Source organism: Branchiostoma lanceolatum, chromosome 8, assembly GCF_035083965.1.
Source record: "Branchiostoma lanceolatum isolate klBraLanc5 chromosome 8, klBraLanc5.hap2, whole genome shotgun sequence".
In the NCBI taxonomy this organism is placed as follows: domain Eukaryota; kingdom Metazoa; phylum Chordata; class Leptocardii; order Amphioxiformes; family Branchiostomatidae; genus Branchiostoma; species Branchiostoma lanceolatum.
Genome location: NC_089729.1, coordinates 16,429,212 through 16,456,247, shown reverse-complemented (window position 1 = coordinate 16,456,247; position 27,036 = coordinate 16,429,212). Strand labels below are relative to the sequence as shown.

Here is a 27,036-nt window from a genome sequence, read left to right as displayed (position 1 = left end):
AGCGTAATTAGATCAGATCCCAGGCAAAACTCCCCGGCACGTGTTAATTGACCCCAGGGGTAGTCTGGTTTCCAATTCCAGGTTAACGTTAACCTTATTCATTTTTCGGTGGGTGGGTCTTGGGAAGACGACGGTCAAGGGCGATTTGGGCCCCCTGTCGGCTTTCCTTGGTACTGCAGCTGTATTTTTTTTGTCCTGGACATGCTGTGTGTTTTTTTTCGTTTTTTTTTTTTTAATGCATGGCAGATAGCTTTTGACGTCAGGAAGAAGTCGTGGAACTACGTTGTTCTGGAACTACAGGTGCGTTTTTGCTTGAATCTTCGAAAGAGGAAAGCAGACTAAAGGAACATCCAATTTTCATGAGTTTATCTATGCAGATAGCTTGGACAGAGATGCACAGATCTAGAATTAGATGCAAATTATGCGAATAAGGACTCAATTTGCACAATCGATTAGAAAATTCTATAATTCCAGAGGTTTCCATGATAGGAGTTTTATACGTGTATAGTATGTTGTTTATAATAGGCGGGGCATTAATAGATACCAATTGTGCAAATACGGGCATAATTTTGCATAATAAATGAAAATCTTTTATAATTCATGTTATTGCGGAAGTCGATGGCATAATTAGAATATTTCATGGAGGTATGAGGTCTCCGAACACTTGTTTGGAATTGTCGTTGGCCTATTTGCTGAAAACTTTGGAACAGCAGACATGGGTTGATTATTGATAGCATGATAGATGTTCATTGCTTTGGGTATCTATGTAGCTTAGCTGATACGCCATTATGCAGATCAGGACCTAATCTACATAATGAATGACGAAAACGTACAACACATCGGCATTCCATGCTAGGGCTTTCAATACAATAGTCGAGGACAGCACGTGTTACCAGCGGGATGCTGGCCTGGAATCCAAGGTAGTAAACATGGGCCGTTTATGTTTCATAGTTCCCTGGGTTCACTTCAGCAGATTTTTTAATCTCTCTAACGGAATGACAGATAGACCTTGACAAATGGATACTAATCATGCAAATCAGGATCATATTTGAAGTAATTTTGAATAAGGAAATTTTAGATTTCACTGCATTCAATGAAAGGACTGTCAAACATGTGACATTTGTAACTGACTTAGAGAGGAACATCGATAGATATGAATCACGCAAATAAAGACCTCATTTGCAGGCGACAAATGAGACGAAATGTCTTTTAAATGACAGACATTTTATACTTGAGGCGTTTGGAAGTTGAATATAGGTGAACATCATTAAACATGAATCATGTAAATCAGCACCTTGCATCATAGATATACTATAGTAGCCTTCTTTGCTAAGATAAGACTGTCATCATCATCATTATCATTTTTCATCATCTTTTTATATTGCATAGACTTTCCTACTTTGAGGCCCTTCAGTTATTTGGTTAGAAAAGATGATAAAAACTAAAATAATTTATGCAAATTGGGACATAATTTTCATAATCAACGAGAACCATTATGATACGTCAGCTGCAAGAATCGAGTAAAGCAACTACACAGTGCAAAAACTGAATAAAGTACAATGTAGAGTAAGATAACTCATTTAATAACTGCAATGATAACACAGACAAACAAGATAAAGTAGCATCTATAAGTACAACAGCTACAGTAGCTACAGTGCAAAAATTATAAACAAGCAAATTGTAAATTACAGTATCTTCGGAACAGAAGGTAATGCAAATTTCATTGTGTGAAATGCAAATGAATTTGCAAAACTTCCAAATGGAAATGTTACCTCAGCTGTAGATATGTATAGGATATACAGAATAAGAATATGGAACAAATTTATAGAGGTTTTCAAATGATGCCAGTGTGCAAAGTGTGTACCACATTAAGATGTGCTTGTTGGGGTGAATCTCAACTACATATTCAGCCACAACTGAGAGGAAAACTACTCTTTCAATGAGTGCCAAGTCAATACCTACGAACCCCACGGGATTGTGTGTTTAACTTCCTGATCAAAACTTGTTGAAAGGCTTGTCTGAAGTCTGTGTTTAGCAGTGTGTATATGATGGGGTTCAGCGCGCTATTACAGTATCCCAGCCACACGAAGCCTCTGAACAGCGTGGAGGACACTAAAGTCTCTTGAACTGTTCTCACAACGTAAGCCACGAAGAACGGGCTCCAACAAATGACGAAGGCGCCGGTGACGATGCAGATGACAACCGTAAGGCGGCGCTCTTTGGCTTGCATCATCTTCCATCGCCGTTCCCTGACGTCCCGCACGATCGGGTCTATCTTAGGCAAGTGCGACCTTACTGTGTCTATTCCCGTTGATGGAGCGCCTCTGTGCCGATCCGCGGGTCGGGATGGCTTCGTTGCTTTACTGGGATCGTGGAGCCCCTTCGGCACAGTCTCGTCGGTCGGTTTCCCACTGTTGAGGGTATGTTTTGAGTAGACAGCCGTCAAACTCTCTGGGTACAGCAGAACGGCAGGGGTGGTCTCTTGATTGGTTGCTTTCAAAGGTTCTTTCCCCTTTCCCTCATTCCTTCTAGTCTGCACGTCTTTCCCATCGGCAGCCGGTTCCGGCACTTCTTGGTGCTGCACGTTTGTGGTGGGCATGGTGTTGCCACTGCGCTTGCGCAAGTTCCAAATGCTGGATCTGGCGGCGATGAAGATGCGCGTGTAGACCACGAGCATGATGGGAAGGGGTCCGAAGAAGGATCCCACGGTGGAGTAGAGGACGTAGCTGATCTTGTCGTTGTAGTCACAGCGCGGGTACAGGCCCGGCTGGAAACTGTCGGTCCCCCAGCCCAGCAGCGGCGGCAGGCAGATGATGGTAGACGCGGTCCACACCATGGCGATACCGCCGAGGGCATGCTTCGTGGTTTTAGTCGCAGTGTACTCAACCGCCTGTGGAGGACAAAACAACACACTCATCAGAATGACTACAGACACAGACAACTGAGAGAAAAGTCGAAACAGACGTCACAGAAAGGACTTCCATATTAGCAAGTATGGCTAGGAGTCCTTTCTGTGGCGTCACGGCCCATTGCTAATTATTCCCACCAAAGAAGACACAGTTGACAATTAACTCAAGAATTATGTAGAAAATACCAATTTTACATGAATGATGGAGGAAGGTTCATTTCACTGGCGCTTTGTAGCAGCGCCAATTCATGGATAATTGAAATAATGTATCGCCACAAGCTACGACGGTAGTTCAAAATAAAATTTCCGCTGACCTTTCTTTTTCTGTAAGAAGCGTATGCATGATCAAACAAGTCCGATATATTAGTAGGTTGCATGTTTGTTTGAGGATAAAACATGAAACACTCATGACTACAGGCAATTAAGGCAATCATGATAGGCGACTGACGTTCGTATTGATGCACCCTTGCGCTGGCTTTACGTGGGCACAACTATGCCGATAACCATCGCCATTTTCGTAGGTATTTAACCGAACAAGTATATAACCGGTAAACTGCCTCTAAGAGCAACACACCAGTTTTGTACAGTAGGTTTAAGCTGCGTAAGACCAAACTGTGAGTTTTGCTCCACTCACACCGGAATGGACGCCTACGCCGTGTGCGGTGGGATCTTTAACGTGCTCAAAGTGTGGCTCTCCTCAAACACGAGACCTACGGCTTTATCCTTTCCGATGGGATCCACACCCCTATAAGCTAACCTAAGCCAGGCACCTATTTGCACCTGAACCGAGTGAGGAAATAGGTGTGAAGTGCCTTTCTAAAGCTCACAAGGTTGGGCCCTGCTAGGAATTCGACTGACCCAGAAACGTAAGATTCTGAATCAAAACCCTGACCACAAGGCATCCTACCCTTTTAGTTGCATGTATTGCATAGAAAACGCGTACATTAAAGGAGGTAGCTAGGATAAGAAATTAAAAGCTTTTGTACCTTTGTGATGGCGAAGTGGCGGTCTAGTCCGATGGCACACAGGTTGAGGATAGACGCCGTGCAGGCGAAGATGTCCAGAGTGACGTGGATGTCACACATGGTTCTGCCCAGGGACCAGTACCCCATCAGCTCGTTCATCAGAGCCAGCGGCATGATGAGGCCGCCCACCATCAGATCGCTCGCCGCTAACGACACCAGGTAGTAGTTCTGGATGGTCTGGAGCACCCGAACCTTCAGCACGGCCACCACCACTAGTGTGTTCCCGATGAGGATGACCAGCATCACTATGGTCATCAGCACCGCCATGACCCACAGCTTGACTCGGGACACCTCCTCAGGTTGCCCGTAAGGGTCGACGGGCATCGTGTCGTTTGTCGACACCGTGGAGTTGGTGCCGTTGAAGAGCATGACGAAGTCAACGCTCGGATCAGCACTCATCTTGGAGCCGATGTAAGAGACTGACGAGACCGGCTGAGAACTGCAAGGGCACTACGGAGTGCGGAGTTATAGAGTATGCCAACCAGCCAATGGCGTGTTGTCAATTAGAATGGACCAATGGGAGTCCAGAGACGAGCTGTCCATTTTGTGGTAACCGCCGGGTTACATACAACCACTGCTTTGAAAAAAGTGCAGGGAGATATTTCTAGTGCAGCACCCCCAGGTGTTTACATGTACACGAGTGGACGTTGGGTTGGAGATCTGTTTGGACGTATTTTTTCACAGTGGCGGAATTATGTACCCTTGTGGAATTACTAATATGTTAGTAGATATTACATTGGTGCTTCACTATTTTTAGATCCAAAAAAGGCACAATTCACATTGGAGATCGTCAGCTTCGCCAGATATTTTGCAGTGACAATGTCCTTGCAAAATCCATCGCAAAAAAAGACCAACACATTTGTATTTCTCTATATCATTTTCCTTCTTGTGTTTTTCTCCTCTCTCATTTAATGGTTTTGTAATAATGGAAATACAGAGGGAGTTTTCTATTTCTACCAGAATACTGCCGCCTCACGAAAGAAATTCAGAAGGAGTCGTCGCCAAATATATCGCAGTGACAATTCCTCGCAGAATCCATCGCATAGGGAACAACAGAAAAGACCAACGCACTTTTGAAAATCGATATATGACTTCGCGATCGTCCTTTGTATTTACACCCTAAAATTGTAGTTATGCTCCTTTATTTTGGGTAAGACCAAGAACTTTTTGAAGGCCCGCGTACCGTATCCGTCAATGGCGGTTACATATTTCAAAAGATGTAGACCACCGTTGATTTGTATAGTTGTTTGGATCATCAACGTTCTGCCTATTTTGGTCCTGCACATGTGCTGTTATATAAAGTTAACCAGTTTTCAACAGGCACAGTTTTGTTAACATCGATAATTTACAATTTAAGTTCATTGCTTATTTGTGAGTTACACTTGGCGTCTTTTTTAACGTTAGTAGATAGGGGATTTCCCAATGGGTATTTGACGCAGAAAAAAATGCACCAAAAAGCACCAAGGGGAAAGTAAAAAAATGATTTGCAATAACAATATCGATATCATTTTCTTTACTTTCCATGTATATGGTTCCTTCTTGGTTTATGCACAAGCAGTATTACTCGTATGTCATCAATTTATAGTATTTTCAGAAAAAACGCTGTAGTTTGCTTAATTTGTTCACAAAATTTGAAGCGAATATTTGCATGAACGACCCACCAGTACTAGTGTTTATCATACAATTTAAAAAGGTGTACAGAACTTAGAAAGGTCAGACAGTCTCATGGACTACTTTAGTCTTTTGACAATTAAAGAAAAGAAAATTTACTGATCAAATTGTAACAATTGCTGCAATGCCAAAGGCAACACGACAAATCTATATACTATCTTGTTGGTCACAGTCAGTCATCTGGGATGTGTTTTGTGGAAAGTGTCTTGCAATGAATGCTGGGAAGAATGCCAGACTCACCTTGGCCATTCTACAATAATCTCCAAGCAGATCCAAGGGTTGCAAAGACCGCATCCAATTGCTACAATTTGATCAGCAAAGTTTCTTTACTTTAATTGTCAAAAGAAAAAAGTAGTCCAAGAGACAATCTGACCTTTCTAACTTCTGCACATCTGTACAACTTTTTAAATTGTGTGATAAACTCTAGTACTGGTGGGTCGTTCATGCAAATATTCGCTTCAAATGTTGGGAACAAACTTAACAAAACTACAGCGTTTTTCTAAAAATACTATAAATTGATGACATACGAGTAATACTGCTTGTGCGTTAAAAAATGCACCAAGAAGCGACCATATACATGGAAAGTAAAGAAAATGATATCGATATTGTTATTGCAAATCATTTTTTTTACTTTCCTCTTGGGGCTTTTTGGTGCCCTTAGATCTGCTTGGAGATTAATTCTACAAGTCGGAGGACGAGTAGTTGCCGCGATTTTTTTCTGCCCTCCTCCTCCACCACTACTATACATGTAGCCCCCGACCGAAACCTCTGCTTGGATGATATTTTTTTTGCTGCTTACTCACTTCTGTTTTCTTTCCTTTCATCAACTGACGTTCAAAAGGATGATGAGTGCAAGAAAATGAAAACAACGTCATAAAACTTGAACATCGATAAATGACTTCATCCTTTGTATTTACACCCTAAAATTGTAGTTATGCTCCTTTATTTTTGGTAAGACCGAGAACGTTTTAAAGGCCCGCGTACCGTATCCGTCAATGGCGGTTACATATTTCAAAAGATGTAGGCCACTGTTGATTTGCATAGTTGTTTGGATCATCAACGTTCTGCCTATTTTGGTCCTGCACATGTGCTGTTATATAAAGTTAACCAGTTTTCAACAGGCAGAGTTCTGCTTCTAGCAATATCATGGTTTACTTGGTAACTTGAGTAAAAGACGGGGGCATACTGACGCACTTTTCATCATTAGTCCTAAACTGATGTTTGAAGGTTGCCATGGAAATAAAATACAAACACAGTGAGGTACGTATACCATACAGACATCATAGCATTCAACACAAAATATATCTGGACAGTTTGGCGATAATTGCCAATAAGCCAACGTGTTAAATTTCATCATCTTAGAGCCGAGAGGGCCTATGACGCCTTAAGGTTTGTGTCACTGACCTGTAAGGGACAGTGCATTGTTTTGATGGTGGGGATTGGTGTGAAGCAATTGAGGTTGAACACTTTGATATGTCTTGATTGTTACTTTAGTTCCCCCTAGTAGCTTATTTGTTCAATTCACACATTTATTCAGTGATTAGGTCATACTGATTTGATTATATGGATCTTCTGGGCACACACAAACTGATGGGAGCGTGTGAAAAATTTCATAATAAAACTTGGGCAAAAAAACATGTTGCCTTCCATATGAAATCTAAGCGGTCAGAATGGTTGAACAAATAACTGAATACACAGAACATAGTATAGCAAAGAATTCTTTTCTTTCACATCTTCTTTGTTGATTTTGTTCAGGGCTCGAAATAAATTTTGTGAAAGGACAAAAGCAGTATGCTTTACAATAGTAAGAGGCATCCCACAACATTAGTATCCATTTTCCGATACTCTTTTTGCAATCTGCAGTATACATGCTCATTTTGCAGCTTCTTCATGTGATTTACAGTATGGTGCAAATTTTTTTGGGGGTAAACAGACGACCATTGATGCGTGTGGGTGTCATCCATATGACTAAGTCAGTATGGCCTTACAGAAAATACATGTAATACTAGTAGATGGCAAAGAACAGTTGCGCTTTGGGCAAAATTAAATGAAATAAGACTGCTGACTGGGATAAAAGACTGACGCATGATTCAATATTAGTTTTCAGTGATGTTTGGAAGTTGCCATGGAGATAAATACAACGGAAGGTGTCGTACAGACATCGTGATATACAAAGTATGAGCAACACAAAAGAGTTCGGTGATAATTGGCCAATTAGCCAACAAGGAAAAGGCCACAACCTTTCTCCATTGTGCCGAGGGAGAAAGCATTTGATAAAACTCCCCCCGGCTGTGTAAATGTAGGTTATTCAACAAGACAAGTAATTTTTTTAGCCATAGAGGATTGGAAGTTTGAAAGTTTAGAAACATGTCCCTCTGCGTGCCGGAACCTCCTCTGATTTTTCATCTGTTGCTTTCATTTAGTAGTATGGCTATCTGGGGCCTCCTCAAGCCTAGCCTGGATACCAGACCTTTCACGCAATGCGATGATAACCCCTTTTGGGCGGGGAAGACCTAGTAGTAGGGATACAGTTGGCACCCGGGACTGCTTGGCAGCCGAACCCCAGTTTCTATCGCGCTATGAGAGCTAATAAGTGGGCCATGTGCTATCTGTGGTGGCGGCGGCGCGAGTTGCTTCCCCGGCCGAAGGATTAGCGCCAGGAGCGCGGTGGTCTGGCACCCAGGCTACCTCAAGCCAGTCCTGGTTACTCTATTACAAACTGATATATTCACATCCCTAACAACTAGGAGACTTTCTTTGAGTGAATTGAGGACACTTGTTGCTGAGTCTTGTAACACAGTTTATTTAGCAAAAACTTTACATGCTATACACATAGTACAGCAGGGCTGTCTCTAGGACCTGTCCCTCCGTCCTAGGACGGATATTTGCTTGTTATGATAAGACAAAAATTTCGTCCAAAAAGTCCAAACTTCATGACATGAATTTGATGAAAAAGTATTTTCCTAAGCTTAAAATGACAAATCTAAGGACAAATATTAACACGATTGGCCCTTAGAAAATGAGTGGGACAGAAAAAAATCTACGGTTGGAGACAGTCCTGCATACAAGTCCAAGTAATACTTAGTAGCTTAGTTCAAGCAGAAAGATGCCCCCCTCCCCACTGTCTCATGTCAGACCCCTTCTGTGGATACTTGGTCCTTTTCCTGAGCCTCCTGTTGAGCTGCTTTTTCTGCTGCTGCCTTCCTGTTTCTCTCTGCTGTGACGGCACTCATGGGGTGAAGAGGTAGGAAGCCCGAAAGTCCTGGAGAACATTTAGAGAATCAAACAAAGGGTTTACATATAGGATAAATTTACAGTCATTAAAGGCAGGCTTAACTTAATTTCGTAAAGCATACTGCAGTATGTTAAATATACCACTAAGACCAGTTCTGACTTGTTTTACACTAGTCCATCATAGATTAGCGTTTTTACAACATTTGAAATTCGCGGTGTGGTGATGTAATACTGGCTTTGTCCAAAGCCCTTTGACCTTTGTGACGTCAGATTCCGAGTTGGAATGGCGTCTGGAGCAATTCCTATGGTGCAGGTGTGGCCGACTCGGAATCTGACGTCACAAAGGTCAAAGGTCTTTGGACATCGTCAGTATTACATCACCACACAGCGAATTTCAAATATTGTAAAAACGCTTATCTATGATGGACTCATGTAAAAGAAGTCAGAACTGGTCTTAGTGGTATATTTAACCAAGGAGGTTAAATATACAAGGAGAAAGGACACAATTTGCCTTCTTTCAGGAGAGTGCGTTTCAACAACTTCGCGTCAAGGTGCTAATTACCCCCAATTTGCATCACCCGTGCTGGCTTGGGTCTTTGTTCACAGTCTGTTTTCACAAGATGACCCTCCCAGGAGATGACGATTTTGAGTGGAGTGACTTTGAAATCCAGCGATTTTGAGGACAATTTTAGCGAAATAGGCATGAAGAAGCGTGTAGCGATAGCGACAATCCGACAGAGCAGGCAAATACAAACCCCGTTGCCGCCAGCGGCCAAATACGTGTGCGCGGCGAGTGCAGTATACGGGTAAACATACAAGAACGCATTGACATATAGACATGGTTAGGTCAAGTCGAGGTTGTCTATAAGATCAAATAAATAAGTATAAGTAAAACTGGAAAGCGTGGCGATTATGTTTATTTGGTTTGATTCAATGTTTGTGCACATTCCGGGGTGACATAACGATCATGATAATGCGGAGTATACAATTCCCTGTGGCTAATACTTTGCTCCAAACCATGCCTATAACTACAAATGAAATCCACAGAGACCAGACTTACACAAAAATAATGCAAAAGTCTTGCGAAGAGTCGAAGAAAACTTGACGGAGTCGAACAACAAAAAATATTACAATGGAACACCAAAGTTATGAACTATCCTGGAAATCCTTCGGTTTTGGTGGGGAAACTGTTATAATATTTTTATAAAGGCATCTAACTCAGAATATTCTTCATATTTTTTAGCCAAAACATTCCGTGCACAGCTACAAAAAAGCCTGTAAACACACCCATCTTTGTCGCACAGCGATGAAAGACATACTAAAATGGCCGCCTTAGTCCACTCTCGGCAATAATGCCGTCTGCGCAAGTCACATTCGCTTCCCAAATAAGGTAATCCTCGGAAACTGCTGGCTTCTTGCTAGTCGCTCGGGCCAGCATCGGAGGGCTTGACGTCACGATCGGGCTCATTAGCATAGGATTTGAATGGTTTTGCCGCCAAACCCTGAGGAGCACTTGCCAGAACAAAGGAGCGCCGCCGGAGGGCGGAAACAATAGATAGCCCCGGGGTTTGGCGGGTCAGTACAATAGCGCACAGCGGGGTGTTAATCCCGTCCCTTCTCCTTGTATATTTAACCTCCTTGATTTAACATACTGCAGTATGCTTCACGAAATTAAGTTTAGCCTGCCTTTAAGGGTTCTTTCACAAAAACTAGTACTAGTGCTGTAATTCTTGAAGTCTTGCAGTGTTCCGAGTTCACGGTGGCTGCTTCACCGCGAGCCTCAAACCACGCAAAAATGTTTGCTCCCATTATTGTACAGTGTGTGACTAAAGTGCTATCGCAACCTTAAATCACAGCGAAGACTCCATTTTCTCCTTACCATGAAATTACATCACTGCAAACTTAAGCAAGCAAACTTAAAGGCATTTACAGTAATACATTTACCTGAATAGAATTTGGGATATAAAAAATGTACTGACTGTTAGTAATAGTTACTGTATGGTTCTTAGATTCTATTCATCATTTTGAATTTATTATAATGTGGGGTGTGCGATACTAGCACTCACTGCCAGGTGCTCCACATTGACAAATTGTATTGTGTGAAAGTGAAATAAAGTCAAAGATCAAAAGTTTGTGTGAAGTGTAAGAAAAACTCACCTAGAAGCTGTGCCACAGCCTTGGTAGGTGTAGCCCCCATTGCCAACCAGTGTTTCAGTCTCTCATAGTTGAAGCTGACAAGTTTTTCATTGAAGTCGTTGGGCAAAGGGTCATAGGTCCCTAACTGTGGGATTGTGGAGATAAAATTACAAATCAGTCATATAAATACTTGCTATACCTGTAGCTTGGTATTAGCAACAAAGCCACTGAGGTATCAAGGTTCTTTGTGCACAACCACTAACAAATACTGGTACACTGCAATGTTCTGCTAGGATGCTAGGTGGCTCTGCAAAGGGGGCAATGCAGTCCCAAATCTGACTGAGCTTGTATCCCCCTCTTTATGAGCGGGGATACAAGCTTAGTCACCTTTAGGACCGCATTCTTCCCATTTTAGCGCCACCTAGCAGGGGAAAGTAGAACCAGCCAGTATTCCCCTGCAGTACCGTAACAAGCCGCTAGGGGCTCCAAAATCTAATCATTTACAGGTCTCATGAAGACCTATACCCAAATATCAATACAATCCATCCAGGCCTTCTCGAGTTATGCTGCTAATCCACACACATACACACACACATACAAAACATAACCTTCTTGGCAAAGGTAACAAAGACATAAACTGAGATAAAATGCTCAGTAATTGGGGGTCTCTGTGCAGTAACAGAAAACACTTACCTGTTCATAGATCTCTTTGTCCCTCCCTGCCGGAGTTGGCGCCACGACAATGTGGTAGAAAGGTCGGTTGGTGCAACCGTGCAAGGACAGGCGGATGGACTTCGGGCCGAGCTTCCGATACGTCGCTCTGTAACCTAGTAGGACTGTTGTCAGGCGCATCTTGTGTTGTGGAGGCTGGTAGCCTTCCCCTACAGATGTGTAGAAATACATACATTCATTCATTATTATTAATCTCTTCGAAATTGGATAGCCTTTCAAAATATTGACATGCTGATTTTATTTTCTAAGGGGGCTCGATATAGCTCCCATATATAATATAACGTTATATTATACACCACCCAGTAATCTACAACTTCAAAGCACTAGACTGCCCTCACAAGCCTGGCATCACGATCCAGTAAAGGGATGAGCGGCCTAAATTGGAACATGACCTTCCTACCTGGACGAAAAGATCTACTCTACTCTATATTCTAACCTTCAGTAAACCCCCACCACCAAATTAGTATTGGAGCATTAGACAATTCTGCATATGTATGCTAAAAGCAAATGAGATCCTGCAGAACATTAGAAGTCACCGCAAGAGCATAAATTATGTTGTGATCATCAGATTATGATTTTGATAAAAAATTACACGAGTGTACAAAAGTATGCCCCCCTCCCCATTCCCGGCATTAAAACCTAGCTAAGTCCGACATACTCTTGCCCTTTCACTTACCTGTATATGCAATGAATGAATCTGAACTTCTTTCTTTCCTTTCTCCTCTTCAGTTGGACGTATTCATACACCAAAAGTTCGCAAAATAAACTTCTGAGGAGAAAAATCAAATTTTATTCTGACAAGGGCGTCGCCATCTTTATTTTCAGGCACGGCATCCAAACAAAAACGAAATACAAAATCCAATCATAATAGACTTTTTTAAAATATATGATATGTAAAATCCTTCATAAATTCAAGTTATTTTTGTTACAGATAACCTGTAAAATTGTGACATTTTAAACATCATGAAAAGTGTATTGACCGTAATTGTCTGCGTGCCTTACGATTTCCTGCTTTCATTATGACGTAGTGGTATAGTTTGCCCCAGAAGAAGAAAAATCTTTTACTCTCTGCTACATGCGGCACGTTTCTGCAGCTCTTACAGGTATTCTGATCATATTTGATCCTTACTGTGTGTTCATCAGTTGTTCCCTTTCTTTCTAAGCAGTGAAGATGTTCCTTTTGTCTTTGTAAACCAAGGTAGAAACGCCAACTTGGAAGCGGGACAAAGGTTGTGTGGGGAGGGGGGCAAAAAATTATGCTGGCAATGCCCCGATTTTTAAGCTTTTTTGAGCGGCGAGAAAATGCTCTCGCGTTGAGCTTAACTTGCATTATGACAACTAATGATTAAGGGCATGTATGGCTTGTCAGATTGGATAAGAGCTTCTATTTTAAAAACATCCTAGTATGAGTATGACAGACACAAGTATAACAAATATAAGATCGATGACAAAATTTGCTTGTGTTTCATGAAATTCATGGTGTCATGGGAGGGGTGGATATAAGCTTTTAGTTATCACACCGGTAGTGCAGACTTACTATAGTCTATCAGCCTGTCAGGGCATGTAATATCCATCTTCAATCTTTATTCTGAATTTGAAAAGTGAAAAACTGCAATTTTATAGGCCTTATACTAGTAAATCCAACTGCTTGCTGATTTTCAAAACTTCAGGTAAACTTTCATGCCAAGTCATGCTTTTTTCCATAACTTAACTCCCCACCAAAAAAAACAGTTATTTCGTGCCCTGATGGTGATTATATCTGAAAAATCTGCATGGAAAGAATATCCATTTTGAATAGTAACAGCAGCAAAGAAAAACATCTTTACTAAGGGCATATTTCCACCCTTCCCAGGTCCCAGGGAGTGGTAAGTCACCATGAGTTCACTGAAGAAGGGAACACGGAAGGGTCTACATGTGCACCAATCAGAGCTCATGTGCAAGAATGGATGCGGTTACTATGGCAACCCATCCTGGCAGGGGTACTGCTCCAAGTGTTACCGTGACATCGTGCAGAAGTCGCGGCAGCGGCAGATTGAGAGCGACCACGAGTACGCCAAGCGGCTTCAGCAGCAGTATGCTGCGGAGAACCGCGGGAGCCCCGGAGCCAGCGGAGGTTCTGGTAGCGGACGTGAACTATCGTTCTCCAAGTTTGAGGAGAAAAAGACGCACCACACTGGATCGAAAACTCGCACGGTAAAGAAGCTGTTCAAAAGCAAATCCTCCAGCGCCGTGAAGGGGAGTCCCAGCCAAGAAGGGAAGCTCACTCCACAGGCATCACCAAAGGAGCCAGTACTCAGCCCGGAGAGCCAGAAAACTGTCAACGAGTTCATAGAAGGGTTACGGATAGTCCGCAGCAGGGCGTTTGCACAGGAGTTGTACAAGTCAGCCCAGCACTTCATCCACCGCATGCAGAACTCTTCCTACCTGCCCATCGAGGAACAGTCCGAGATGGTGCACGACTTCTACAACAGCATGAGCGAGCGGTTACAGAGGCACCCTACGGCGGGGGGTCTGACGGGTGAACAGCAGGCACAGCTGCTGGACGGCGTAGAGAAACACATCACCACCAGGCTTCACCAGCTGCTCTTCTGCCCCTCCATCACAGACGACGAGCAGCGAGACCTGAAACTTCAGGATCGCATCCGCTCCCTCAACTGGGTCACGCCGGAGATGCTCGACACGGGAATCAAAGAGGATGACGCCCAGGTACAGGGGCTGACAGACCAGGCCATTGCAGCCATCATCGAGGTGGGATCCCAGCGGTCTCCTCAGGAGAAGCTCAGCTGCCTCGTCAGGTGCTGCCAGCATATTTTTGAGCTGCTCCGCGTGTCTCACGATGCTCCAGCCAGCGCAGACGAGTTTCTACCGTGTCTCATTTACATTACTCTGCGAGCCAACCCGCCCCTTCTTCATTCCAACGTACAGTACATCACTCGGTTTGCCAACCCTAGTAGGCTGATGGCAGGAGAGGCTGGGTACTACTTTACCAACCTGTGCTGTGCAGTGGCCTTCCTGGAGAGTCTAGATGCTCAGGCTCTCTCTCTGAGCCAGGAGGACTTCGATAGATACATGTCGGGTGAGGCCGTCCCTCCCAAGCCTCAACACAACGACCAGGCGGACGGTTACACGTGCGAGGGCCTCATCCTCATGCAGGAGAACATCAAGGGCCTGAAAGAACTGAACGCAAAACACGACAAACTCATGGACGATGCCAAACAACTGCAGAACGAGATGAAGGGTTTCCGGGACAGTGTGGTCAAGCAGATTCAGGACGTGCTCGCCCGTACACCACTGGACATCAAGCCGCGTCAGCCCCTACAGTTAGCAGGCACCCCGGACTCCCCCGTCCAACAGGACCTACTTCTGAGCCCCTCTACTGTCGGGTTCCCACAAGCTGCCGCTGCTGGGCTACAAGCTGTTACACTGGATACAGAAAATGTGGACAACTTAAACCTGCCACCCCCGCTAGTACCACAGGTGGTATCTACCCAGGCAGCAGAGAGCAGTGGCAGCTAAGCTTGTGGATCGCATAACTTTATCAGCAAAAGTGCAGGAAAAACATTGGACAGACTAGACTTGTTTTAACCATGCTATGTGAATCCCAAGGAATATATAAAGATTTTTCTTTTGAACCTTGTACAGTCAACTTCAAAGTCTTTCATGTATTGTTGAATTCAGTATTATTTTGGTACCTTTTCCAAGTCTACTTTCCCAAAAAGGGAAGGCCCATTGTACCAGATAGATGTAAATATAGAGAAAGTCTACCGTATAAAATTGTTAATTTCAAGATACATGTAACAAGGAAAAAGTTCAGGTGTCCATATACTGTAGCAGCTTACATGTGGCTCTATGCACTCCATTGCTGTATATCATATTGTCAGACTAAATCAATTAAATCTGTGAAATCTTTGTACTGAAGTAGGTTAACATAGATTGATGGATGCATACTAAGAATTTGATTTCTTTTCATCATACATACAGTATGAATTGAAAAGATGACATGTCAATGTGTACATCAATGAAGGCACTTCCTGATAGCCAGGAATTGTAAAATAAAGACATGATGCAATGACATGGCGGTACAAGTAGATGTGTACTCTCTATATGCTGCAAGTGGCCTATTATGCCCACAACAAGTGATGTTTGTGAACCAGAAAAAGCTGTAGAAAATGCAAGAGCAGAAGTACATTGTATAGCAAAAGCATGGTAACATAAAACTGGAGGTCTTGTTAAGTTCAAAAAACTGCACCAGTATTGATGATGATGAATAAATGTGAAACATAGTTGTTGTAATGTTACAAGCACGTGTGTTCATGATGTGTGTATCAATACTATGTACACCAAGAGAGGATTGGTGAGGACAGGTCATCAGGAGACCACCCCAACATGGGATAATGTAGAGGGGAATGGCAACAAAGTGCATTAAGACTACAAGTATTACTTACATAAAAAAACATGCCTAGAATCTGGACAGTTTGGAGACACAAAACTTTGAGCTACACTAACAGGCTTGTAACAACATGTGAGAAATGCAGTTTCAGCCGAATTGTAGTCCTATTGGAGAATTCCAAATGTAGACCTGAGTTTGTGCCATGACAGCCTTTTTAAAGGAAAAGTAGCTTTTCATTTGACACTCACACAGGCTATCCCTTCAAACAGAAGTCTCCACATTGTGTGTTCAACATTCTTAAGACAAGTTTGAACACAAAAGATATCAATGGAAGAGGCTTTGGTGAAAGTCTTAAAGATCTGGGGGAGACAGTTAATTAGAGTGGAAACTGTACAAGACTGATTCCTATCTGGTGTAACAATTATGTATTGCAACAGGATGCTGTTTGGTAGGACTAGGACTGGTAGGTATGTAAGTGTCTTTCATGTATGTCAGACTCCATTTGAAATATTCCTGTCATGTTCTGTCTGGCTTTAGAGTTACTGCATACCGTTCTTCTAACTTTGGTGATTAAGTATGTATGCAGCTATCCTATGGGTATGAGTACAGTTACCTGCACCCAGGTATGCTTTGTTACAACTTTTAGAATCCATTCTGAATGGAGTTAAAACTGTAAATGCCAACACAATAGATTGAATAACTTTTAGAATGCTTGTTTTCACCATGCTAAGATACCAACAAGCGCAACAAATGTTACTGATGTAACTTTCAGATTGACGCAATGTCGCGGAGACATGACATCCGTGGCATTGACCACGATGCGGGGTACGTGCTAGACGAGGAGTTTGAGGAACTGAGCGCGGGGAGCTCAGACGGAGAGGACGAGCTGGACGTCCTACTGCACGGGACGCCCAATCAGAAGAGACGTCTGATCCGACACGCACTGAGCGGGGACGAGGGGGAGTCCAGCGAATCAGAGGACGACTTTGAGAAGCAGATGAACAAAGAATTGGACGATGGGATGACATCAAAGGTGAGTTCGTTTTCATGGATGACCTGATGCAAGACAATTTTATTTTACAGGAGGGTTTTGGGACCTTTTACAACATGCTCCTTTTTTTCAAATTTCAAAGATTTACATATGTTTATGGTTGGTGACACAAAAGTACACATTTTGACCAAATGGCCTTTATGTTTAAGATGTTTTGTCTACTTCCTCTTTTGCTTCTAGGAAACAGAGATGTTGCAGATGTATGAGCAACAGAAGGCTTCTACTACTGCAACTGGAGGTCAAGGGTCAGGTCAGGGGTCAGTTCAAGGGTCAGCTGCTGGAGGGAAAACAGCAGGTGCCGGCAAGAGCACTCAGCAGACAACAGCAGATGAGTTTTATAACGACATCTACTTCGATAGCGATGAGAACAGTGACAACGAGCAGCCACAGGATGTGCTTCGTAAGGAGAAAGGTCACGAGGTCAAAAGTCACGAGGCCAACTTGGGGTCAGATGGACAGAGCATGGCGCAGAGTGATGCAACAGATGAGAGCACAGACAGCGAGGCTGTGGGGGCTGATGGGAAAGGGAAGAAACGCAGGAAGAAGCACAGAGTCATGACAAACGACGAGCTGTTCTACGACCCAAACATGGACGCCGATGACGAGAAGTGGATGACACGACAACGGGAGAAATATCGGGCAATCAACGTTCAGAAGTCAAGTTCAGGTGCGGGACCAAGCACGGGCAAGCCTAAGGTACAACCAGCGGCAAACAGCGACGCCATTCTCAACTGTCCGGCTTGTATGACCACGCTGTGTATCGACTGCCAGCGTCACGAGCTGTACCAGACACAGTACCGCGCCATGTTCGTACTGAACTGTAACGTCATCCGTGCCGAGCGTCTCAGGTACCCTAAGAAGAACAGGGGTGGTAAGAAGCAGAAGAAGGGCGTGGAGAGGTTGGAGGCGGCGGAACCTGGGGCAGATGGGGAAGACATCTACCATCCCGTCAAGTGTGGCGTCTGTAGCACTGAGGTGGCCGTGTACGACAAGGAAGAGATCTTTCACTTCTTCAACGTGCTTGCAAGTCACTCATAAACTGTGGACATAACAGGACCCCATTATTTCATAACAGGGCTGTCTCCAGGACAAATTATCTTGTTGGGACGGAAAAAAATTCACCCCATCCATTAAAAAAATCTGAACCTTTTGACATGAAATTGATGAAAATGTATTTGACGGATTTAAGAAAATTAAGAACATGGACTCACAAACAATGACTTGGAAAAAATTTAAGCTGGAGACAGCCTTGGTTCTTATCCTTTGCCATGCTGTGTACATATTAACACATGAAATTTATACAAGCTTTAGTATAAATGAGGGAAATGGTTGAATAAACTAGGATTTAATCCAGCTCAGATTTCAAAGGAATGGACCTCGAAGGAAGTGAGTTATTGAAATATTGAAGCGGCTTCTGTACAGAACATTTCATTTGTATTTGTGTGAAGAGCTACTTGAAACTGTGCACTTCAAAAACAGCAAAAGGTCAAGTCTATCATGACATAAGTCTTGGTGTATTTTTTGAACAACAACATCCTTTACTCCCATCATGTTGTACAAAGAGCAAAAGAAATTCAGATCTTGACTTGTTTTCCGAGTGGATTTCTTTTTCTATCAAATACCACCAGTTGATATTCTCAACATTCCATCTTAAAAAGTTTTACAAGTTACAAATCTACTAACTAAGTTTAAGTTGCATTGTATGTTTTGATAACAATAAAGTTATGTTTGAAAAAGTTAGTTAGACATACATGTACTGATCTCAGATCTACATGTAACAATGTTTAGGAATTTAGATCTTTGTTAGATCATTGTTAGGAAAAATAAAGAGAATGTCCTAAATTCTGGAATTTTGTTTTTCTTTCTTTCTTTCGACACAATTAGTCCTCAGGTAAATCCTTATTGTTGAGTAGGCCCTCACCAAATTTGATTTCCTGGTTATTGGATTCACCACTTTCATTTGAAAACACACACATTCAGAAAACTGTAAATCACTTTAATATAGCGGTCAGTAATTTTAGCGGTTGGGGGAAAAGGGAGTAGTTTAATTTTAACGGTGGGAACAAACATTACTGTCTCAAATATTGGTAATCAAATATTTGTGATAATGAATTTTTAGTGGTTGACTAGTGACCATTAGACCATTAATTTAGCGAAAATTAAGTTACAGTTAACAAATTAAGAATTACAGTATGAGTATGTATCAACACCAAAATGCTCAAATTGTGGCACCAACAGAAGAATGTTCCAACCAACCGTTGTCTTCCCCATTGTAAAGTTATGCTTAAAATTATTTTGCAAAGCAAAAAAGGTAGGCTACCTCAGCAGGCTACCCTTTCTGGGCCCCCAAAGCAAAAGCCCTCCAGACCACTCACAGCTTCTCTCAATGAAATTCCATTAGACGACAAACCCCCATGCATAGCCTTAGGGCCAAGAAAAGGGTAGCCTGCAGCAGTAGCCCACCCTACCTAGCCTAGCTAAGCCTACCTTTTCCGGAAACCCGCTAAACACGTACAGAACTACGCCAAATACCCTCAAAACAAACCTGATTGCTACATCTGCTTGGAGATCAGTGTTTCCTCCGACTTTCTTGATATCCGATAACAGAATACGTCATTAGTCAAATATAGAATGGCGTCACTTCCTGCCACTACTCAGCTGTTCCAGGAAGTCGTATCTGCGAGGTTTTATATCCGGCGCCGCGGCTGCAACGCATTCACTTCCTCGTGCTCAGATCATACGGATCCGGCACAACTCCGCAGCAGTAAATTATGGAGCTCCCGTGGACTCACGCATTTCTTCTGGGTCTTGCCTTCACGTATGTAAAAGCGGCGACCAAAGACAGTAAGTACTAGCAGTTTAGATACATGTACATTTGTGGGGCAACGTACGCACTCACATGCTGTTGGTAAAGGCGAAACCGTTACGTGAACTTACTTCCTAGCCTGCATGCCAGACCCCCGATCTCTATATTAATATATCATTTCTCGCTAGGTCTAACTCAGGGGGCCTGTTGCAAAATTTCGCTGTTGTTGGATGTCGTTGCTAATTGAACTTCCAGGGCATGTAATTTTGTTGGCCCCAGAGTCGGGAAGCCTGAAAACAGTCTTTAAAAGTTTTCGTCAGCATTCGTGTGTGTGTCCTTCCTTCCGTCTGTCAACACGATAACTCAAGAATGCCTGGATGGATTGTCTTGATCAAGGGGGTATTTTAACCTCCATGGTCTTGATACTTGGTAATATTGGCTAAGGTCTTCTTGAAACCTCGAAATCATTAGATGTTGGGCCCCCTAACGACTTGCTTTTGTACTGCAGCAGAACTACCGGTTTTGATATCTGGTGTCCTGATAGGACCCTCAAACATGTGACATGAAATATTGATAGATATCAATTAAGCAAATAAAGATCTTATTTGCATAATTAATGAGAAAATACTATATAATAATTCCATAGTGGTAAATGTAACTTAGGAATTTCATTCTTGCAGCATTTGGAAGGTAAGTAAATGTGGACATTATTAGACATGAATCATGCAAATGAGGAAATGCTACAATAGACTTCTTTGCTTAGATAAGACTTCCATATATACTTGTGTCATTTGTGTAGAGAAGATGAGCAATTGATATCTTTATGCAAATGAGGACCTTATTTGCATAATTAATGAGAAACATTTATGATACGTCACTCGAAAAGATTAACACTATTTCAAGTATTTGGTGATGGTATTCTGAGGTCGTGAAACTCTACTAGTAGTTAGGTTTGCCTGTACTCATCCCTGTACCACAATGTACAGTACTGTTGTATGTGTCCAAATTTTAACCTCCTTGATGTGTCCTATGAATCTGAAACATTGTCCCTTCAACAACTCTTTATAACATTCAAGTTTATGCTGCTTGGGAAATAGTTTGAATTGTAATGTGTGTATGATATGGTGATGACATGACATCTATCCTTATGTTCGAAAGATACCCCAGACTGTTTCCAAGGCCTACACAGGCCTGCTCCTTGGCTCCAGGGCCAACATGGCCCCAAAGAAATTTTCCCACAGGACCCTGAGTTAGACTTTGACCTATCACAGAAAGTGTCATTCTGGGCATGTTTGCCCTGGAGGGGTTATTGGAATTAGCTGTCCGGTCCAAATGGCGGAAACAGCTGTCCGGTCCGATTTCGGGGTGGAAAAAGCTGTCCGACTGTTGCTGCATGTGGTTGCGCCCCCTAGCAGAAATTAAGAAACGTTCAAGCAGTCTGAAGTGTTACCGCATGTGCTCATGTCTGTGTAGGCCCTGGAAACAGTCTGGAATCCAGGATGTTCGAAGGACTGTCATACCTGCTATTGAACTGCAGTTGCAAAGTTACAGATACAACATGTACAATGAATGTAACAGATACACAGGCCAACTGAGCACACAGGTCAGACTAAATATGAATAATAATAATAATATGTATTTCTTTGTAAACAGTCAACATGGGGTTCTACTGCACTCGACCTGGAAACAGGGTGGATATTTCAGACTCCGACGCTGGAGAACTGGTGTGGGATTCTTACCCCTCCTCAGAAGACTGCACGGTAGGATTACAATCTTTATCAATAAATCACTTGCATTGTTTTTTGGTTTGTTTCAGACAGTCATCCCCCTAGCAACTTCGTTCAAAACTGCACTTTGCTTGGTGCTGTTTTCTTTTTATCAGATTTAATTGGCTTGCAGGACAACATTACCTGTCAAAGAATTGATTAATTCTGTGTTCCAAGCAGCCACAGTTTGTGAACAGGCTATTGAGAGAATATTAAACTTATAATAAGTTATATCCCCTTGGAGTTCCCTTCCAAACTACAGTTGTTTTTTGTTTTTTTCAGTTATTGATGTGATTACTATAAAGTTACCTGTTTAGAGTTCCATGATTTTATATATACTGCATATACATGTACTAGGCTAGTAGCCCTCACATACCACAATCTTTACTTACCCAGGTTACGCTTGTGGCAGCAGTCGACAAACGGATTTTTCTACAGTTTACTGACATCAGTATCAGTGGTGATTATAATCCCTGCACAGATGTATTGTATGTTAAGGTAAGAATTTTAAAAACATCCTATTGCTATACATGACTATCAATCCAAAGGCATTTGGTTTTAAAGAGAATATAATTGATAAAAGTGGGAGCATTCGTCTTCCACTGTCTCGAAAAAAGAAGTCAAACCCAAATAAGATAGAATTTAGTGTTAGTATTTGAACTAGAATAGTCACATGCTATATTGTTACCAATTGTCTGTCCGTCCTTCCATGTTTCATGTACTTGCAATTCGCCTAAGGGCAAGAACTTGCAATAAACTTATTATTATTAATTGAAAGTTCATCTGTGTTGGTAGAAGTCATTCTGAATCGGACTTACCAAAATTTTTAACTGATCATCCAGTCTTTGTTAAGGAATGAGCAATCCACTGCTTCTGTGATTGCACTATGCAGATAGAACACTCATTTCTCATTCCTTGACAAAGACTGGAGCTGATCAGTGGAAAATTTGGGAAAGTCCCATTTTTGTGTTGGCAATTTCATTTCAACATTGATTTAGAATATCATTAATTGGTGACATCGCCAAGTTCCTCTAATGTCAAATGCCCAGTATTTAGATGTGCACACCATTTGATGATGTCACTCAGTAAGTTAGCTCATCACTCCCAATATATACATGTTTATTGATAGTAGAACTAGACCAACTAATGGCGGACCGTGACGCCTGGAGGGAGAGAGCAACCTTCATCCGGGCAAGCCGCCTGATATGATGATGATGAGTAGTATGATCATGCGCATATACAAAATAATGTATATGAAAGTTGACATCTTAACTGTTAAACAAACTCTCGCAAAATGTCTGGGCTTAGAATTCTTAATTTCTGTTTTCAGCAATATCAGATTCATGATTATAAATGAGGGTACGTTCTTTGGAATAAATTGCCAAGTTGCAAGTTACATGAATTTTTTCTGCAATTCCAATATTGAAATGCCTTTGTTTCACTACACTCAGAAGGAAGATGCTTGTACTGTTTTGACTGTAGATTTCTTGTCTTTACACAGGGTGGGTCCTATGGAGGGGGCATTCGTCCAGATGCAAGCTGGGAGACGGTTTGTGGGTGGTCCCATCCTGATTTCGATGCACACAATCGTCATGTGACCCTCAAGCTCAAAACTAATCAGTACGGCACTGGTCATATTCACATCCGGTACACAGTTTACCACTCAGCACGTATGTATCACACTCTTTTATCAAAACACATAATTATACTGGGTCAAAGGTGGCTGAACATCTGTGATTGTGACTGAAGTTAATCAATTGATTAATTAGTCAGCGGTATTAATTAGTATCTATATGTAGTTAGATATCACATTTTTGAAATCACTGTAACTATTTTTCTACTTGTCATCATGACCTGTACTTAGCTCATCAGAGCATAAACGTGCAATAAAGGTCTTTCATTCATTCGTTAATAACACTTTTTGATCATTTCATGTGTAAAGACTGTCGAGTTAGATTAATGACATAGCTAAATGTGTCTGTATTTACAACAGATTATGATGGCTGTGGTGACTACAAGTGCCTCGGTAGTGACATGTGTATAGACAACAGTCTGTTGTGTGACGGAGTCGACCACTGTGGAGACAACAGCGATGAGGAACATCGTGAGTTTGGCGGCTGTGGAGGTGAGTTTTCTACTGACCTTTGACACCTAGGTCACGTGACACCTCTCAAAGCTGAAGAAAGATGGCGGATGTCATCTGAAAGCTCCTTGTAGCTTCTCAATTCGTTGACGTGCGTATTAGTTTAAAAATCCTTTATTCAATGAGTTTTCTACTAGCCTGTGTTTACACAAGCTCTCGGCCGGAGGTTACTGACCCCCACCTCTAGGGGGATGGTGGTCACAGGACCGGCTGGCCACTAGGAGCGTGATTCGTCAGGCTAAGTTTTCTACCTCTTGTGACTGGAAGGAAATGTTCTTTGGGTTGTTGGATACATGTTTGCATATGAATCTGGATTATGATTGGTACCTTGTTGATATTTTGTGCTGTACTGTGTTTTTTCCCCAGTTGTAAGGCACCGAGAGTGGATGAAGAAGATTGGAATTATCGTCGGCTGTGTGGTTGGAGCACTCCTCCTTATCATGGTGGTCACCTGCATCATCTGCAGGAGGAAGAAAAGGTAGGCCATGTTTGAAGATGGGTGTGGTGCTATGCAGTTAGTAAGTTTGAGTCCAAGCCTTTGCCCTATTCTATACTCATTGGGGTCGTAATATTCTTGAAGGGTAAATTGTTGAGCTGTTCATCATGCACATGTGTTTGAGAAAAGCCTCATGTTCAAAATATTAAAGAGGTTACCACAATACAAACATTGTGTGTGACCTCTCAATTCAGTCATGGGACCCTCACCTGAACTATAATTTAGTCTTCCTTTACAATTTTATATTGTTTTAGTATCTGTCATATTACATGGATGTGTTTCTATTCAAAACATCCCTACCACTGGTCACTAAGGCCACACTAATTGTATTTGTTGATTCTCAGATTTTTTTTTTTAAATTGGAGCCACAAGGCGAACAAAAATAAATAAAGTTTTTGCAAATAGTCTGGGGTGGAGATAAGGGTTTACATAACAAAGAATAAGAGGATTATACAAGTTTCAGCTTCGTATGGCTCATTTTATGCAATGAACCACTTTCTTTGATCTAGTACTATAATTTCAATTACAAAATTACCTTTTGCTATGTAATATATTGATTGATATTGAGAAATAGTTTTAAAAAAGAAAAATTATAACTTATGATAAAATGTTACCACACTTTTTAGGTATGTGCAGGACTTTATAATCTGTTTTGGTGGCTATTGAGTTTTACAACTGAACAGATAGTAAAATTGGGAGTAAGGCCACAGCAAGTTAATTTCATGGATGACATCCTCCACAGACTCCAAAATTAATGAGATAGGGCAAAAAAACAACAAGGCAGGCCAAAAAAAACAAGATTCCTATAGGATATAGGAGATTCTTTTTACACAACCAGGTAATCTCACCTGCTGACGTTTCGGTGTCTGTCAGACACCTTCTTCAGAGCTTCTGACTGGAGTACTGCTTCTCGCCGCTATAAGTAGCCGATGTAGGTGGCGCTTTTGCGGCGAGAACGTAATCCCAAATATGGCTGAGCTTGTATCCCCCCCTCGTCTGGTTGTGTAAAAAGAATCTCCTATATCCTATATTCTACCAACCTGATGAAATTATTTTCGGAAGATTCCTATATTTTCACATTTTGAGATCATTATTCTTGTTAAACAAGAATTGAGGCGACGAAATATGATATCACGACCAACAGGTCTTTTATTCCTGTTTTCAACCAATGAGGTTTCATATATAATATAAAACCTCCTTGATTTAATGTAAACATGTCCTTGTAGATGTGTATACATCTCAATAGACTAACTACAACAAATGCAGAAAAGAGCTTGTTGTACCATCATTTGAAGCAACTACACTGGGAATTCATATGCGATGAAACACCTTGTGTATACAGTTCAATTAACTAGACCACCCCCATTATTTATGTAATGTCCTTGCTAGAACAAATGCAGAAAACAGCTTGTTATTATACCATCATGGGCAGGAACTACACTGGGTATTCATATGCAATGAAACACCTTAGACTGTCAACATTAGACTGTTCTTGAAGATGTTTATACAGCTCAATTAACTAGAACAAACGCAGAAAACAGCTTGTCATACCATCATGGGTAGGAACTACACTGGGTATTCATATGCAATGAAACACCTTAGACTGTCAACGTTTACGACATATTTGCCGATTTTTGGCATGTTGACCACCGTCGGAGGGCAATGAAATTTCTTGTTTTTTATTTCGAAATCAGGGGAAAATTAATGAGCGCGCTGATGTCATCCATAAAAATTACTTGCTGTGGCCTAAACATTTGTGAATGGGAATTGGAACGCAATTTTTTTTTCAAAATAGGAAAAACAGGAGAGGCTATTCCGAGAAGCAACAAAAAAAATTGGTGTGGCCTAACAAAGAGTCTTGCTTTCTTCTCTATAGACCTGCAACGACAAGATCTGATGTTCCTATGGCAACGGCGGCTCAGACAGCCAATAGGGGACCAACCGAGATGCCAGGGGCTGGGTCGTACTCACCACCACCTAGCTATGACGAAGTCGTGAAGTCTTCACCTGACTCCAAGGACAGTGGAAATGCTGTGGTGTAGAAAGGACATTATGAAATGTCCTTGGGAATAGACAGGAATCATTGAAAGTGTAGATGAAACTTCTGGGTGACGACAGTGGCCTGCTTGCACCAGGGCAGATCGCAAACCTTCCTGCCAACAGAAAGAACTGGAAACTACTTACAGTTGCCTGCATTGCAGCCGACCAATGATGATGATGATGTAGATGTAGTAGCAAATATGCAAATGTTCAAGGCTTGTTTGCTGTGAAAATTGTAAAGTAAGAGATTATCAATTGAAATAAGTGTATTTTTGAATGGGTTGTTTCTTGAATCCTGTAATTCTTGTTTCTTTCACTGTAACTTTATGTTCAGTTTTCACGGTCACCTCTGTACCGTGAATTTATCATCACCATGAACAAAACTGTTGTTATTATTTATGATTCCCTCACACGTCCGTTTTTAAATCACTTGCCGCCACCGTGAAGTTAAAGTTCAGTGAAAATATCCATTTTCCTTACACCATGAAATTTTGCTACCATGAAGATGAAGTGAATGACAGTATACAACTCAATTCAGCAAGAGCAATTCTAATGTGTTTTGAAAGTTTGGCCCCAATGGGGTACACTTTAACTGTCACACAGACTGTATTGTGCTTTGCTCTTTGCTGTCTACAACT

General features: G+C 41.9%; 4 protein-coding genes across 6 annotated transcripts; 2 read left to right on the top strand and 2 right to left on the bottom strand.

The window, feature by feature from the left end:
• Positions 1–1,778: 1,778 nt before the first annotated feature.
• On the bottom strand, positions 1,779–4,334 carry LOC136439515 (alpha-2C adrenergic receptor-like). Its single transcript, XM_066434933.1, has 2 exons — positions 3,895–4,334; positions 1,779–2,941 (listed from the first exon to the last, which is right to left on the bottom strand). Exons 1-2 carry the CDS (start codon positions 4,330–4,332, stop codon positions 1,952–1,954), a joined length of 1,428 nt encoding a protein of 475 aa, XP_066291030.1. The 5' UTR covers positions 4,333–4,334; the 3' UTR covers positions 1,779–1,951.
• A 4,046-nt stretch (positions 4,335–8,380) lies between these two features.
• LOC136439774 (small ribosomal subunit protein bS16m-like) lies at positions 8,381–19,783 on the bottom strand. 2 transcript variants are annotated; one of them, XM_066435344.1, is made up of 4 exons: positions 19,693–19,783; positions 11,668–11,855; positions 10,996–11,119; positions 8,381–8,866 (listed from the first exon to the last, which is right to left on the bottom strand). In XM_066435344.1, the coding sequence occupies exons 2-4, from the start codon at positions 11,824–11,826 to the stop codon at positions 8,736–8,738; spliced, it is 414 nt and encodes a 137-aa protein (XP_066291441.1). In that variant the 5' UTR covers positions 11,827–11,855; positions 19,693–19,783; the 3' UTR covers positions 8,381–8,735. The 2 variants fall into 2 exon arrangements, with proteins under 2 accessions (XP_066291441.1, XP_066291440.1); XM_066435343.1 differs by lacking the exon at positions 19,693–19,783 and adding an exon at positions 12,383–12,536.
• LOC136439770 (rab5 GDP/GTP exchange factor-like) lies at positions 12,714–18,997 on the top strand. Of its 2 annotated transcripts, XM_066435339.1 has the most exons (3): positions 12,715–12,809; positions 16,869–17,129; positions 17,328–18,997. In XM_066435339.1, exons 2-3 carry the CDS (start codon positions 16,878–16,880, stop codon positions 18,183–18,185), a joined length of 1,110 nt encoding a protein of 369 aa, XP_066291436.1. In that variant the 5' UTR covers positions 12,715–12,809; positions 16,869–16,877; the 3' UTR covers positions 18,186–18,997. The 2 variants fall into 2 exon arrangements, with proteins under 2 accessions (XP_066291435.1, XP_066291436.1); XM_066435338.1 differs by lacking the exons at positions 16,869–17,129; positions 17,328–18,997 and adding an exon at positions 13,559–16,010 and having other exon boundaries at positions 12,714–12,809.
• A 35-nt stretch (positions 19,784–19,818) lies between the features above and the next one.
• On the top strand, positions 19,819–26,797 carry LOC136439772 (uncharacterized). The gene is made up of 7 exons (XM_066435340.1): positions 19,819–19,991; positions 21,607–21,713; positions 22,116–22,217; positions 23,221–23,389; positions 23,713–23,844; positions 24,229–24,340; positions 26,235–26,797. Exons 1-7 carry the CDS (start codon positions 19,919–19,921, stop codon positions 26,398–26,400), a joined length of 861 nt encoding a protein of 286 aa, XP_066291437.1. The 5' UTR covers positions 19,819–19,918; the 3' UTR covers positions 26,401–26,797.
• Positions 26,798–27,036: the final 239 nt, after the last annotated feature.